The sequence below is a fragment of the Microsporum canis genome, genomic scaffold (assembly GCF_000151145.1).
Source record: "Microsporum canis CBS 113480 supercont1.5 genomic scaffold, whole genome shotgun sequence".
Classification (NCBI taxonomy): domain Eukaryota; kingdom Fungi; phylum Ascomycota; class Eurotiomycetes; order Onygenales; family Arthrodermataceae; genus Microsporum; species Microsporum canis.
In genome coordinates, this window is record NW_003299165.1 from 956025 (window position 1) to 971818 (window position 15794).

The 15794-nt window shown below is 46.5% G+C and overlaps 7 protein-coding genes across 7 annotated transcripts in view; 3 read left to right on the top strand and 4 right to left on the bottom strand.

The window, feature by feature from the left end:
- Positions 1 to 3415, top strand: part of MCYG_05433 (cytokinesis protein sepA) — a gene marked incomplete at both ends in the record, with an annotated part of 5496 nt that extends 2081 nt beyond the window's left edge. Inside the window, 2 exons of the mRNA XM_002845518.1 lie at positions 92 to 2624; positions 2708 to 3415. Of these exons, the coding sequence (XP_002845564.1) occupies positions 92 to 2624; positions 2708 to 3415 (3241 nt within the window). The remainder of the gene's footprint in view (positions 1 to 91; positions 2625 to 2707) is intronic.
- A 1328-nt stretch (positions 3416 to 4743) lies between these two features.
- Positions 4744 to 5660, bottom strand: MCYG_05434 (uncharacterized protein; the record flags this gene model as incomplete). Its single annotated transcript, XM_002845519.1, has 4 exons — positions 4744 to 4911; positions 5013 to 5053; positions 5193 to 5384; positions 5615 to 5660. 4 exons carry the CDS (start codon positions 5658 to 5660, stop codon positions 4744 to 4746), a joined length of 447 nt encoding a protein of 148 aa, XP_002845565.1.
- A 2573-nt stretch (positions 5661 to 8233) lies between these two features.
- MCYG_05435 (tRNA modification GTPase GTPBP3) lies at positions 8234 to 10162 on the bottom strand (the record flags this gene model as incomplete). Its single annotated transcript, XM_002845520.1, has 2 exons — positions 8234 to 9841; positions 9902 to 10162. The coding sequence occupies 2 exons, from the start codon at positions 10160 to 10162 to the stop codon at positions 8234 to 8236; spliced, it is 1869 nt and encodes a 622-aa protein (XP_002845566.1).
- Positions 10163 to 10410: 248 nt separating this feature from the next.
- On the top strand, positions 10411 to 11069 carry MCYG_05436 (DNA-directed RNA polymerase I and III 14 KDA polypeptide; the record flags this gene model as incomplete). Its single annotated transcript, XM_002845521.1, has 4 exons — positions 10411 to 10551; positions 10626 to 10717; positions 10809 to 10885; positions 10945 to 11069. 4 exons carry the CDS (start codon positions 10411 to 10413, stop codon positions 11067 to 11069), a joined length of 435 nt encoding a protein of 144 aa, XP_002845567.1.
- A 265-nt stretch (positions 11070 to 11334) lies between these two features.
- MCYG_05437 (NADH-ubiquinone oxidoreductase kDa subunit) lies at positions 11335 to 12166 on the bottom strand (the record flags this gene model as incomplete). The annotated part of the gene is made up of 5 exons (XM_002845522.1): positions 11335 to 11346; positions 11407 to 11514; positions 11667 to 11813; positions 11985 to 12046; positions 12124 to 12166. 5 exons carry the CDS (start codon positions 12164 to 12166, stop codon positions 11335 to 11337), a joined length of 372 nt encoding a protein of 123 aa, XP_002845568.1.
- Positions 12167 to 12442: 276 nt separating this feature from the next.
- Positions 12443 to 13230, top strand: MCYG_05438 (66S preribosome component LOC1; the record flags this gene model as incomplete). Its single annotated transcript, XM_002845523.1, has 3 exons — positions 12443 to 12754; positions 12875 to 13024; positions 13105 to 13230. 3 exons carry the CDS (start codon positions 12443 to 12445, stop codon positions 13228 to 13230), a joined length of 588 nt encoding a protein of 195 aa, XP_002845569.1.
- A 248-nt stretch (positions 13231 to 13478) lies between these two features.
- MCYG_05439 (medium-chain fatty acid ethyl ester synthase/esterase 1) lies at positions 13479 to 15272 on the bottom strand (the record flags this gene model as incomplete). The annotated part of the gene is made up of 6 exons (XM_002845524.1): positions 13479 to 13664; positions 13787 to 13915; positions 13977 to 14100; positions 14163 to 14243; positions 14314 to 14474; positions 14544 to 15272. The coding sequence occupies 6 exons, from the start codon at positions 15270 to 15272 to the stop codon at positions 13479 to 13481; spliced, it is 1410 nt and encodes a 469-aa protein (XP_002845570.1).
- Positions 15273 to 15794: the final 522 nt, after the last annotated feature.

Here is a 15794-nt window from a genome sequence, read left to right on the forward strand (position 1 = left end):
ACCAAATCACCAATGCCATCGTCAGCAGGCTGCGAGGAGACCGTTCCCAAGATTTCTTTATCTCTGCCATGCAACATATGCTTCTTATTAGGGAGAACTCAGGCGAAGATAGCCACCGGATGTTCCAGCTGGTGGATGCGATGCTCAGCTATGTTGCCATGGATAGGAGGTTGCCGGATATGGACCTGAAGCAGAGCCTCAATTTCACTGTCCAGAGTCTCCTCGACAAATTGCATACTGATGCCGAAGCCAGAAGCGCATTCGACGAGTCTCTAGAGGCTCGTCAAATTGCAGAGGCGGCAATTGCAGAGAGGGATGAAATGAAAGCTCAAATCGAACTTGGCGCAGATGGCCTGGTCAAGAAACTCCAAAAACAAATTGAAGAGCAAGAAGGTGTAATCAGCCTCCAAGCCCGTCAGAATGAATCTCTGAAAAGTGAATTGGCTGAGATCCAAAGAATACGGGGACAGGAATTGCAAAGAAACGAGCTCGAAACCCGGGAGTTGTACCTGATGCTCCGAGATGCGCAGGATGTTGCTGCATCTAAATCCAAAAAGGCTGGTGGAGCTGATGATTTGGGCGGAATGGACCCTGTGCAAATGAATGGTATTCTTGACCGAGAGAAGCTTATGAGCCGCCTTGAGCGCCAGCTAGATCGAGCAAAGACCCAATTTAAGCTGGAAGGGAAAGTTTGGCCTCAAAGTGGCCCGTCAGATAGGCTCCGGGAGCTTCGAGAACAAATGGAAGGTGACTTCTCTTATGACCTTGAGATTGACGAAGAAACCAAACACAACTTCACCCATAGTACTTTTGGTACCGTTTCGAGGAAGCGTAGCCAGGCACTTAAGGCTACCGCATCTAACGGCCATGATAGCAATGATGGAGACCTTGATGATCTTGAGGAAGAAGGTGAAGAGGCTGTCTTTGAGAGGGGACGATTGGTCGAGATTAGAAGGCCGAAGCTGGATCCTGAGCGTGCCACAGCACTTCTAGGTGAAATTGCTTCAAAGGCTGGAGAGAAGGAACGGAGAGAAAAGGAACAACAAGAAAAGGAGCAGCAAGAAAAGGAACGGCAAGAAAAGGAACAGAGTGAAGGGCCACCTCCACTGGAAACTGCCGAAGATAAAGAAGAAAAGGATACCAAATCTGAAGATGATAATCTAGCTGGCTTCAACGGACTTCCACCTCCTCCCCCGCCCCCTCTCCCAGGATTCGGAGGGGGTGCACCACCACCCCCACCTCCCCCTATGCCTGGCTTTGCTGGCGGACCTCCTCCACCTCCGCCTCCTCCTATGCCCGGATTCGGAAATGGTGCACCACCTCCCCCTCCGCCTATGCCTGGATCCGGAATACCTCCTCCGCCTCCACCACCCATGCCCGGTGGCTGGAAGAAGACTTACCTTCCTGCTGGACAAGTTTCTCCAGTACCTACCGTCAGCTTACCATTTATACGCCCTAAGAAGAAACTCAAGGCACTTCATTGGGACAAAGTTGATACTCCTCAAGTAACCGTATGGGCTGCCCACGCTCCAACACATGAGGCCAAGGAGCAAAAGTACACTGATCTTGCAAAGAAAGGAGTACTTGATGAAGTCGAAAGGCTGTTTATGGCAAAAGAAACGAAGGTGTTGGGCCGTTCAGCGAAGAAAGCAGACAAAAAGCAAATCATTAGCAGTGAATTGGTGCGCGGATTCGAGATTGCATTCGCCAAATTTTCACAAGTGTCTGTAGACGATCTTGTTCGCAAAATCATTCATTGTGACGCCGAAATATTAAATAATACAGTTGTGATGGAATTTTTACAAAAAGATGAGCTATGCAACATTCCAGAAAATACTTCCAAGTTAATGGCTCCTTACAGCAAGGATTGGACTGGGCCAGGGGCCGCTACAACAGAGCGAGAGCAGGATCCAGCAGAGCTCACTCGCCAAGATCAAATTTACCTCCAGACTGCTTTTGAGCTGAACCATTATTGGAAGTCAAGAATGCGGGCACTCAACTTGACTCTTACTTTTGAGCAAGAATATGATTATTTGTCTTCAAGCCTCCGAGAGATAGGGCATGTTTGCGAGTCGTTACGCGATTCTGTCTCCTTGATGAATGTACTCGGGCTTATTCTTGACATTGGTAACTTCATGAATGATTCTAATAAACAAGCGGCGGGTTTCAAGCTTAGCTCGCTGGCTCGTCTTGGGATGGTCAAGGATGACAAGAACGAATCGACATTTGCGGACCTTGTTGAACGTATTGTTCGAAATCAATACCCAGAATGGGAAGGATTCACAGACGATATTGATGGAGTTATTCAAGTTCAGAAAGCAAACGTCGATCAGCTCCAGCTGGAAGCAAAGAAGTATATTGATAACATTAAAAATGTGCAATCAAGTTTGGATTCCGGTAATTTGAGCGATCCGAAGAAGTTCCATCCTCAGGATAGGGTAAACTTGATTGTTCAGAGATGCATGAAAGACGCCAGGAGGAAAGCAGAACAGTTACAGCTCTACCTAGATGAAACGAACCAGACATATGATGATATTATGGTATTTTATGGCGAAGACCATACGGATGAAAATGCACGAAGGGACTTCTTCTCCAAACTTGCGACCTTCTTGCAAGAGTGGCGCGTAAGTTTTCCCTCATTCCTTTCTTGGGTCCCATTTATCTCTTCTCAATTAATTATAGTGTTTATACTAATTTTGCTTTATAGAAATCAAAAGAGAAGAACATTACGTGGGAAGAAAATAGGCGACGAACCGAAGCTTCCCTCGCTCGTAAGAGGGCCAAACCAGGTCTTACGAACGGTATTGACTCTGGAACTTCAACTTCGCCAACGTCTAACGGCGCGATGGATTCTTTACTGGAAAAACTTCGTGCTGCTGCTCCTCAGGCTAGGGACCAACGCGATAGAAGGCGCCGTGCAAGATTGAAGGAGAGACACCAAGTGAGACTCGCGTCTGGACAACATGTCCCAGGCATCACAGTGGATGAGAGCCAACAAAATGAAAATTCTGCAATTGCTGAGCCAGCCACCGCCCCCAAGGAGGACGCTCCACAGAACTCCAAATCCGAAAGTGAGGATGTCGCGGATCGCGCGGCCAGTATGCTTCAAGGTCTCAGGAGTGATAAAGACTCAGAGGGCAGCCGTTCCAGGCGGCGGGATAGCGCCGAAGAAGCCCGAAGAAGCAGAAGAATGCGAAGACGTGCGCCTGCAACATCTAGCAATAAAGAATCGAGCGATAACGCAAACCTGCTCCCTGTTCTTCCCGAGCCTGATGGCGGAAACAAACGAGAATCTTCGGGAAGCAATACATCTGCAACGTTGGCGGACACTCCCAACGAACCCGAAACATCACCAAGGCCTTTGCCAGCCACTCCTACTGGCACAGATTCTAACCCCATCACGATATCCGATTAAACACATTCCTTAGAAGATATCTTCGCGTTCACTTCTATTTTTTCTATTATTTGACATCACCCGTATTGAAGTTAGCGCTCCGTTCCCCCTTTATCAAACATTTATCCTTAATATTCCTCCTATGTTGAAGCATTCTAATCTTCACATCCATCTTTCTATATACACCATGTCACTCATGTTAGAGCTTTTTCTTCTTCTATCCATTTCTACCCTTTACTATGATCCTATGTATGAGACTTTCTTGCTTCCTTCATCTTTCACTTCACCCCATGCATCGGTACCCGCGTTACAGGATTGTGTTATCTGGCTAGTTTACTTGGACTTGGGCCGGATCTCCTTTATGCTACAGCCTCATCTCATCCCCCTTTCTACCCCCTAAGCGTATCCCTTTATTCTAATTTTCTCTCTGAGAAGTGTTAGTTAAATATCGAACGGTTGGAGTTCTTAACCACCTTCTAATACTATCACCAACTTCTTCTATTGAGCTCTTTACCAAGAACATCCCTAGTTTCCTAACACCAACACCACCCGATTGAAGGTTGACAACGAACTCTTTTCAATAGAGATAACTGAGCCCCAGTGCCCTAATATTTGGAGGAGTACAAGATACTATCATGGCAGCTCCCTTAGCATATAGAAATGTGACTATCACCCTTGCATATACTGCGTTGTCGCGTGATTCCGGAGGTCAGAAGTACACAGCAGCCCCCTTTATTATATATCCATCCCCGTCCCCTTGAATATGCCTTGACAGCAAAGTGAGTAAAGAAGTACTTCACGTTCTTCATGAGCAATAGCATGGCTTACGAGGGTTGATAAATACCACAGAGGACTGGAAGGAGCCCGCAAACCTCCCACCACGACAGCCATGGAAGAGTCTTACAGCCTATGCGCATTCACGCCAACTGTGTTTCTTGTTTCTTCTAGGCTCATCTATCTAGTACGTAAATTAGACAGCTTTGCATTATTCATTCTTGGTAAGATAACTAGCCCTTGTGTTCAACATGAGACAAACGAGTCTGTCTTAACAAACGCCTCTATTGAACAAGAACGACTGGTCCGCCCGGCCCATCCCGCCTGATAGCGTCATGGAGGATGAGGGCATGGGTTGGAGAAGGCTTTAGAGAGGAGATACTGAACACACTGCTCCCTTGCTCCCGACCTCGTTAGATCTCATTTTTCCTATTTTATCTGGTTAATACAGTTTTGCAGGCTCAAAAGATTCATCTGGCCCGCCTTGTGGCCATCAAGGAATACAGAATGACCGCATAGGGCTGAGGGTCGCACCAGCTCGACGTTCCAGCGATGAGATCCAACAACCCGTTCTATCAGTCGGAGTTCGGAGATGAGGAGCAGGAATATCGAGTATTGACACCTGAGTCACAGCGACTCCCAAGCGCTGTGAAGGCAGCCTGCACATCAGATTTATGCCTCGCGAACCAGAGGCAGCTGAACAGGGTTACATCATGGCGCAAGGCGATGGATAAGTTCCCTGCCTATTATTGTTATAAAGCCCCATAGCTGCCGGCCCCATCACCCGCTTCAGCCCTAAATCGTCCGTTAGTTATAGTTGGTTGGCGAGAAGAGACCAGCGTACATAACCAGTAGAAGCGAATATTGGCCCCAGGGGGGAAGCCTCTAGCCATCAACTAGCCACACCAGCACAAGGCTAGGGATGATAATTAATTAATTAATTAATAATAACAATAGTAAGCTAATCCCATGTATATTACTTTCCAGATGCCGGGAAAAACTCGTGGCTAGCCCCCAAACTCACTGATCCACGCTCCTCCTCGTGGCATGGCCAGGATGGCAGGGGTGGCGGGAGCAGCAAAGAGAGAATCCGCTTTATCAGCTGTTGCTGCGGACTGGAGTGTCCTTGTTGATGATCGCGTGTTTCGAAAAATATCACTAATATTGAAAAGTTCATCAATCTTGAGTGCTGAGTGGACGGTCCATGTCCCAACCCCTGGAATGCAGGTTGCAGCGTCCATCCTCCGCATTCTACTGGCCCTGGATTGGCAAACTCATACAAAGATTCTTGCAGAATGAGCCTCTCCACCTTTGCCATCCTCCTTGTTCTCTGTAACATGGCTCACTGCAACGTAGATGTATATGCTGTTGTCCGCATAAGCCGAGAGACACGATGAAGGACAAGGGAGCTAAATATAGGAGCTGTATTATGAACGGACAACTTACCGAGATCGACGTGTATATACGTTACTTCCCCATAATATAAACCCATCGTTTATCGTCGTTTATGCTGTGTGTGCAGTGTAACTGCAAACGTATAATATCTTGGCTTTTCTGGAGAAATAACTAGTATATGCGTGGAAATTGGAAAAGCATCGAAACGGACTTGCGCAGCCGTATACGCAGCGGCTGACGCCCCTGTCCTTTTGGGTCCCTTGCATTCTCTCTCTCTCTGACACCCTGCGAGTTAGTTGAAGCGAAGCAAATCAAGGCAGCATAACGGCAGCCGGATTTCTTGACCCTCGTCCTTGCAGGATGAAAGGAGTGGTTCCCCGTTCGAGACAAAAAAAAAGAACGAGGGATCTTCCGGTAGGATGTTTCCAGTGTAACGGTCCTTATGAACCCAATCTACCCTTTGTCTCTTTCGTATCTTTTCTTTTTCTTCTTTTTTTTTTTCATCGTTATTTTTAGGGCCTCATGCGAGGTGAATCGTGTTGGCCAGAGCCTCGGATCAGCAGATCTGATAGCAGAGCATACAATAGTGTATACAAGTTGAGTAGGCATACGTTCCTAGCAAGGAAACTTATCATGGAATAGATCGGGTCGGATTGCGATATCTCCGTGTCATCCAGAACGGCGAGTCTGCATTCTTCCGTGCGACATCTCAGGCTGTGGGATTGGCAGAAACCGTTCGGAGAATCGACCAATTTAGTAATTGGTATAGTCCTTCTTTTCGGTTCTTCCTCTTCTTCTCTGTATAACTATCGGGTAGTCCATCTGGGGGCTGGTCGTTGTAAGAGGGCCAAAAAAAATATGAAGAGAGACTGCGTGCAACCCAGTAGAGATAATCATAACGCCTTGTACTCCATATCTTGCAAAGCCTTCTTCTGTTTCTTCTGCTTTCGTTAGTTAGCGGTTTGTCAAGATGGCCCTCTTCCCAGTAAGCTGGTTTATGGTCGACTTTGCTGGGAGCATTAAGAAGCGATCAGTTGCAAGGGGATGAGAAATCTAAAATTATCCATATCCCGACAACAGCTCCTGCAAGTCATCTTGCGGTCGTTACTCCGGTCAATCGTATCGTCGCATTTCCTCCCTCTTCTAGTCTGGGCTGTCTCACGCCCCAAATGTCATCATGGGCGGCATCACTATTATGATGACCATGATAACCGGCTCCTTTCCGACAGCCGTATAAGAAAAAAAAGTATCTTGCTGCCTGTTACTTATTCCCCCGATCCAGCAGTGAGTCAGTCGGTGCCCGTCAAGGCTGATCAAGGCTGCTGAATGGTCAGGACAGTACGAGGTTGACGTGATGCTGTTCCTCTTCCTCCCCCCCTCCCCCCCAGCGAGGCCTGCGAGGCCTGCATGGCCTGCCAGGGGTTCTACCCTTGATGCCTGCTTTCCCGGTAACTAATGATCCCTAGAATGGGGTCCGACCTGATATTCCACGCAGAAAGAAACCCACGTTACGCCCAGCAGCTGGCGGATGGGGCTTTCGAAGGAAGGCCCAGCTAAGCAAAGTAGTCAGTTTGATATAGAAGGATAATAAAACGAAACAGAACGAATTAGAGAACGAGAAAAGATGTTTTTTCCTTTGACTTTCTTCTGCATGTCTAAGCCTTGCTCGCCTTTCTTCTTCCTTTTTCTTGCTTACTTCTCTGTCTTGTCTCTTCCTATGGCTTCTGCCTGGCCTCGTTCTTTCGTCCACTCGTCTCTCTCTTACACGGCCGTTCGCATGGCATGTCCTTTTTTTGTAAATAACTAAACCCTGAACATGCAGGGAAGATGATTCATAATTGCTTCCGAAACTGAAAAAAAAAACTCAAGAGACAGGAGGCTGATGGATTCTGGCGGAATATGATAGTTATTTATCAATAATAAGATGTTAGATACAAAGGGCAATATGGCATATATAAAAACGCCTCCCTTTTCGCCTTTCTTTCTTTTCTCCCATTGTCTATTTTCATCAGCAAGCAATCTTCACATTATACATATATATTTATATCTTTTATAATATCTTTTCAGCATACTTCCGGGCGTTTTATGAACTAAGCGGCTGCATTCCTCTTTGAAACAAATTCAACTGAATCACCTTTTTGCTTTCAGAATATCTACTGCTACGCCTTAGAACCTCAAGGGTATACATATATATATCTCTTTAGACAGATCTTTCTGGCCATCCTTGATATCCAGACTCAAACGACCATCGCAACTATTTCAAGCCTGAACTTTCAAATCAGGATTATCTCACACAATATACCTCCAACTTCAGACACTACCGCTCAAGCAACAATGGGTCGAGGCGGTTACAACAGCCCTAACCGACAATTAGTCAACCAGCAAGGGAGAGGCGGCTATAACAGTCCTCAAGACGGAGATGGCGACGACGAATCCTAAAACGGGGATCTAGAACCAGGAAAATAGATCCCCTATCCTTGCCAAGTCAAGGACTGATTGATGCCGGCCATGAATCTAGCGACTATATGCGCCTGGGGGAATCATTCCATCATCATCTTCTTCTTCGAATTTCATCGGGTTCAGCGCGTATACACTTGGGGCCTTTGAGCTCATTTACCAACACAGAATCTGCATCCGGGACTTGCATTAGTATGGGACTTGCTTTTAATTTTATTTTGCATGACACGAGACGATAAGAATGGGAACCTGCTTTTCAAACACCACTCCCAACACACTCTCGACATCTCCACCTTCACCACGGCCGGTGATCTTCGCAAGGGATTCGGCTGCAAACCGCAGGTGTTCGGCGGCCGTCACGATGTCGATGTCTTTCTCCACTTGTTTTACTATCATGTTGTTTTTAATATTATCAACGGCATTATCGGGCGTTATGGGGCCTTGGTTGGCTTGGGATAGAAAGTCGTTTAGGTGCTGGGCACAATTCTGTAGATTAAAGCTTTGTCGATGCGTTACCCCTAATGAATCTTCCCAATAGGATCTATCAAATTGTTGATCTGTCTGATTTCCGTCTGCGTGTAGGCCGACAGGCGTAGATATCTCTTCAAACGTTCGAATTAGGCCTTTGAGTAATGCCTGGATTCCGCCGGGATCCCGTCCGGTGGGGTTTTGAGCCTCCTGACAAGATATTGGGAATATCAGATCTGGGTTCAGGCCCTTGAAAATGGTAGACACCTGACCCTTATAGCTAGACAAGACATGATCTCCCGGTACCACGGAGAGCCTATCCGTCTTGTTAATCGCCACTATGACCCTTTTGTCAAGGTTGAGACAGCTGTGGACAGCGCTAGCAACCTCTGGCTCTAAACTCAATTCTTGTTCTCTCGATCCTTCAACCGAGAGAACTACCACAACCACGTCTGATTCAAGAGCTCGAGCTTTGGCACGGCGAATCCCCTCTTCCTCGACCTTACCGATTGTCGAAACCGTTTGCCCCTGGGCCACGATATGGCTTTTTGACAGCTCGGATCGTAGCCCTGCCATATCGCCAAATTTACACAGCCAACCCCCAAGATCTACCCCCACATCGACAATATCTCTCGTGGTTCCTTCCTCACTGCTCACGATGGCAGCCTCCCGTCCAACAACCTGATTCAGTAGTGAACTCTTCCCGGCATTTGGTGCGCCTAGGAGGGCAACCTTAATGCCGCTCCTCAAAAGCTCACCCTTCGCCGCATTTTGAATATGCAGGTTAATTTGGTGTAGTAGGTTGTGAACCTGTTTGGTGACTGAGAATATAAAATCGTCCACGGATTCATCGAAATGTTGGTCTTCGGAAAAGTCTATCAGAGCTTCTAGCTCTCCTCGAGCATACAGAAGCTGTTGTCTCCATTGTTCATAGCGCGTAGATAAAGCATCATTTGTACCCCTAATGGCAAGTCGGCGCTGCTGTTCCGTATCCGCAGCTAATGTATTACCAAGTGCCTCAATCTGAGGTAAGTCGAGGCGATCATTAAGGAACGCTCTGCGGGTAAATTCTCCTGGTTCTGCATAACGAATGGACGATGACGGCGCCCCATCTGTGCCTGCACATTTCGGAATCGCATTGAGGATAGACCTTATCACTGCCGGGCTGCCATGGACATGCAATTCGAGAACATCCTCTCCTGTGACTGTGTTGGGACCTGGGAAGTGGAACACGAGTGCGCCAGAGTCTAAAATATTATCACCCGATGTTGGTTTACCGGGTTCATATATCGTACGGAGAGCTGCAAAACGGGGCTTTGGAAGTTTTCGACCAGGGCAGAGAGCTTTGTATATCTAGAGCTTATTAGTTTATTCAATCAAACGAAACGTCCAGCTGATGGAACCTTGACGTACTGGAATACAGTCTGACCCTGAAATTCTAATTATGGCTATCGCAGCTCTACCAGGGGCCGTTGAAAGCGCATAAATAGTTGTCGCTTTCTCATCCTGGAGAAATGACGACCACCTCCTCTGAGGATCAATTTTTAAGGATGGTTTGAAGGTAGGATGAATGAATGACTGAGCTTGACTTGAACGATTCCATGCGCGAATACGACTCCATGCTGTGCATGTGGGCTGCACCCTGCAGCAACTTCGAGTTGATATCCTCCACATACAAGGAGTGGCCGAGCAGGATGATATAGACGGACGTTGATGAACTTCGCAAAGCTTTCAATTTCTTGCTGTCTTCATAGAGCCATCACGTGATGATAAATGGGAGATAAAAAAAAGATATTAAGATAACTGGAGGAATATTTAGGAAAATAGAGGCACAACCCACCAAAGCCGAATTATTTTGACCGTTTAGTCTGTATATTTGCATACACGCTGCGTGAATCAGTTTCCTCCTGAAAGAACTCAAAATGCCTGGCACAGTCCCTGAAGATGAATCGATGATCGATGCACAACTGGTTGAAGACCAAGATGCAGAGCAAAATGAAGAATTTGAGGAAGAGGACGAGGAAGCTGAATTTATTGCTGATGACCACCAGAGGATAACTATCGTAAGCTTTGTGGCCCTTCTAAATGAATGGTAGAAATCAATTTCAAGCTATTAACCATCCATCTTTTTATATAGCTTCCTGGTGCCGTTGAGACAGCTGCCTCATTCCAGTTTGAAGGCGAGGATCACACGCTTGGGAATGCACTACGATATGTTATTATGAAAAAGTAGGATGAATATCCTCATCAATTTTATTTACTTGCAAGAGATATGCAAGGTTGTACAACCCGAAAACGTCAGCTAATATCTTCGCGGTAGCCCTGATGTGGAATTTTGCGGATATACGATGCCTCACCCATCGGAAGCTAAGATGAATTTAAGAATACAAACTTATGGTGAGTCCCTGCACTCTCCTAGATATCAACACTATAGATAATGACTAACTCGGTCCAAGACTCGACCAATGTCTTTACCGTATTGGAGAAAGGGCTCAGTGACTTGATGGATCTGTGTGATGTAGTTACGGAAAAATTTACTCTTTCAAGGGACAATTTCGAAGCTAGCAAAATGCAAGAATGAGACGGAGTATTCATATAAAAAGGAGAAGGGTTTATTACGATGACATGGTTTTGGTATTGGCGCTAGTTTAGGTGCAACGGTTGTATATTATACCAGAGGAAATGTTCAAATGCTCTTTTTTTCTCTTTGGAGGAGTTATCGATAGTCCAGTTGAAAATGTTTGGTGAAAAAATAAATAGAAATATAGAAAGGACAGAGACTAGGATATATACATTTCACTGCCTTATAGCAACTCACCACCCGCAATAGTACAAGTTAAAGAGGTTTAGTTTCGGCCCTATGATGCTATTAGTTTGGTGTACTGGGGGGTAAAAGATAGCAGGAGTGATTGACATACCTCCATAAAACCAGACATGAAGTTCTTGGGCAGCTTGGCCGATGGATCCTCCTCTGCTCTGAAATATTTCATCAATTGGGACAATTGTTTCCAGTAGTTCATGGTTTCCTATAAAAGAGGCTGAATTAGCATCTTAAACGACAGGAAGGGGTTATATATATCAATTTAGCAACAGCTGGCTGCCACTAATTTCAGAGTACGGTTCGGGAAACACAGAGGCGCTGAAAGCACCAAATCGGCCGGAGAAAACAATGTCGTACCTGAAACTCGCTGTGGCTTTGGAATAATAGAACATCGACGACGGGCAATTGGTTTACATATCGATGACGCTCGAATTCCTGTCTGATTTTGGTTCGGATGGCAGAGACCGGAAGTTGGAGGGAGTACATGGTTTGGATCTCGGGAGACTATATACGTTGCACATGAATATTGTTAGCGTTGACTCGTTCTCTCCCGCGCATATGTTATCAATCGTTCGTTATCAAGGTAGTGATTTTACGGCATCGCTTTCGGGTAATGGGTGGAAACAGCGCATAACGAGAAAGCAGCCGGAGTAGAGAAACGTAAGGAAGACCAACCGCACGAAGCCATTCCCGGTATGACTTTGCCACTCGTCTCTGCGCATCCTTCCAATTGACGGCTATATGTCCCGGATAACTGTTAGAGCGAAGTCCACAAAGCGAGGGATTGACCACTGTCAACAGAACCAAAACTTACAGGATCGCGTCCGCTGGGCCAGATAGGTCGGGTTCAAGACCATGATGGGCTGCGGCTATGTAGTACTTTGCTATACACACAGCTGCGATGTAGAAACGACAGTCAGCCTGGAGTTGCTGTTGTTCTGTTGCTCGCCTTTCTCGATCGACTTGAGAACTTGGCGTTAAAGATGACTAAGCTGCACTGACATTTCACTTGCACTGTTTGCACTGTTTGTGCGGTTAACGAGCTAGACATTTTTTTTTCTATATCAAAAAGGTAGAATAGGCGCATGTTCACATTCACTTAGAATATAACAGCCATAGTACCATTGATCATCATGGCGCCAACAAGACCAAGCGGTCCCTCAAAGTCGTCGAAAGGCAAACCGTCTAAATCAAAGCCAGCTTCTGGCGGCAAGTCCTCTGCAAATCGGGTATCAAAATCAAAGTCTAGTGGAAAGTCGGGCGCAAAGCCCAAGCCGACAGAAGTTAAAGCAAAGGCTCGCTCGGCGCCGGAAATGTTGAAAAAGAAGAAGAAACGAGTATACACAGAGAAGGAATTGAACTTACCTACACTGAACAAGATCACGCCTGTCGGTGTGCAGAAACCACGAGGCAAAAAGAAGGGCAAAGTGTTTGTTGATGACCAGGTATGCTTTTAGCCGATTCTCGAGCTGTCAGAAAGAGATGCTTTGTGTGCTACTTAATAGCCCTCAATCCACAGGTGACTTTAATTTGGAAGACAAAGCATATTCTAATTGTGATTTTAGGAGAGCATGATGACCATTCTCGCCATGGTTAACGCCGAAAAAGAAGGCCAAATCGAATCCAGGATGATAAAGGCTCGTCATATGGAGGAAATACGTGAGGCAAGAAGGGCTGAAGCAGAAGCAAGGAAGGACCAAAAGAATGCCAAACTTGTAAGTAGTTTGCTCCCTGGTGGTTGATAAGCCGCTCGTCAAAGACTTTCCTACCACCGTTCCGCTAACAAACTCTCTAGGAGGAAACTAAGGATTCACTTCGGAAGTCGCACAGGTCAAAGGAAAAGAAAGACACCAAGTCCAACGAACAGAACGACTCCAAACCCAAAAAGGAAGGAAAACGAAAAAGAGTTGCGTTTGCTTAAAAAGATAAAAACCTGAACAAAAAAGGACACTTCTTGCTATGATACAATATATATACCCAGAGACGTGGATTTATGACCTAATTCTATGAGGTGCAATATCTCTGGCACGGGAGGCACGGGAGAGCTATCATGAATCATTGGAGGGAGTTTTAACTGCACGAAAACCTGAATTTCGCCCCCCATGGAAACCCGATATTCAACAGAGAAGCGGACGCCAGGCTCGGACAACAGTATGATGCACATTGCGTTTATTCTTCGCCGCTAGGAATTGGCATATGCAATTTCCGTGTCATAGGTTGGAAATCTGGATGAGGCCCATCAGCCCTGCCTGAGGACGTAGCAGTGGCCTGTTCGCCGTCTAGTGTCTCTTCTACTACCGTCAATGGGGCGTCAAGGTCGATTTCAGATGCCATTTTATTGAGGAAGTTGACAACCTATAATCCACCGGTTAATAACAGGCCTCTTTGCGTGTGGTGGAAGTGTTCGCAGGTGTGGTGATAATGGAGAGATTCCGAGTGGATAGAGTAAAGCTGAAAGATACTGGTTTCGAACTTACAGGCTTGGTGAACCATCTCCCTCCTCCGTATTCAAACCAGCTGAGGTGACCGCCCCAGGAAGTAGTGCACATTACTGCGTACGGTGTTTTGGTCATTTCAAGATACGGTAATGCTTCTTTTGGAGAAATCTGGAAAAACTAAGTTAGTACCTGTGAGCCTCTTAGAAAAAAGGGAGCTTCTTTAACTTACAGCGTCATCTTCTGCTTGGATGGCGAAGAGAGGGATTTTGACCGCGAAGAGTGAATCAATGGATGAGGCATCACGATAGTAGGCGGTTTCTGTTGGATAACCCCAAACAGGGGCTTGCAGTTCTCTGAAGGAAACGTTAACAAGATCTCTCCTTTGAATACCATACGCAAGGGACGACGATCTTACCTGTCGAACTCGTGAAGATAAGTGGTTCCCCGAACCTTTTCAACATTGACGCGAGGATGCTCCCGTAGTTTGTCAACGTGCCTTTATAAGCTGGGAGTTAGATAAATGTCATATGTGGAATTATCTCTCATCAATATCGGAGGGTGCGTACTGTTCAAAGAGCCGTTTCATACTCGCACCCATTGTTTTGGAATAAACCTGCGTTCCAACCCAGGTTCTCTGCAAGGCTAGAGAGCTAACCTCGAGATTCCAAGGATTAGAGCAGACAACTGCGGCCTTTAATTGGCAATCGTCACCTTCCTCTCCAACATACTAATTAGCGCGGGTAGGTATTAGTAACAATAATGGACATAGAAACATCGATTGTAGCAGGATAATTACGTTTGTCATGATATTTGCGCCCAATGAGAATCCAATTCCAAATAAAGGACGAGAAGGAAAATTCTTCCGTAGCCAGCGTACTGTCTGCCGAATATCCCAGGTTGCGCGGGCGTTGTACAATATGGAGCTGGTGACCTTGGAGTTTGCGCAGCCGCGGAAATTGACGACACACACCTCCCATCCTTGCTTATGGAGCGGATCGACTATATTTCGCAGGTAAGGCTCGTGGGACCCGCCAGATAGACCGTGTAAAACAACAAGCATGGGTTTTTGATCATTTGATGGCAGTGCGGAGAATTCCTTTTCTGTGAAAAAGCTCGTACGGGGAGAAGGGTATGTTGAGTCTGGCGGGGATGAAGACTCAAAAGTGCCATTCTCGGGCTGCGTGCTGCTAGCTTGGCTCACGTCGTAAGGCTCGACAACAAAGTCCACTTCGAAGCTTCCACGATAATCAGGGCTGTCTCCCTCGAACCGCCACCGTTTGTAGTAAACGGGAATGTCATCCGTTCTCATAAGAGTCCATGCTGTCTGCAGATGCCCGTTAAACAAGAACGGATTCAGCTGGCAGTCTGTAGGAGTCGCAGACTTGCAAAGGTCGGCAAGGGAAATGTACTTCGATTCGTCCACTCCAGGGCCCGTCGTCTGCGGTTTCAGTTTTAAAGTAACTGATTTCTTTGCGTGATGGAAGGATACTCTCCCATTTGGGGTAAGCCAGGAGAGAAAGCTCATAACTATCGTTATGTCAGAGGTGCGATAACTCTACTCGTCGAATATCCGCAGGTCTTTTTCCCGCCTTAGCAAGTTGCTGGCTGAACAGAGAGGGGTATATAATAGGGCCTTCGAGCCTGTCGTGTCTTTTGCTGAGTTCAGCTGCTAGAGATGGATGGAGTACAAGCAGAAAGGCCTGTCTATGTAGCTTGCACCGCGGTAGAAAGTTCTGAAGAAAAAAACTTGATTACATCAGGCTGCTTACTAGCAAATAATTATACCCATGGTTTTACTCCCTTCATCGCTCCAGGCCAAGTATTGCTCTTAGAGGCCCAGGTGTATCCCACTGGCTTGGAGTTCTGGCTCAGTGTCCTCGCTTTAAGCGTCTTGGGCAACGATTTCCACACTGCTGCGGATGTTGGCTGGGATTCTCCAGCATTCGGGCTCTGCTCTTGCGTATTCTTTGGCAAGCTATATAAGCTATTCTCTACCAAGCGTATATCCTTGCTTGCACAGGCTTTCTTCCTGGTTGGCCCCTTGTTC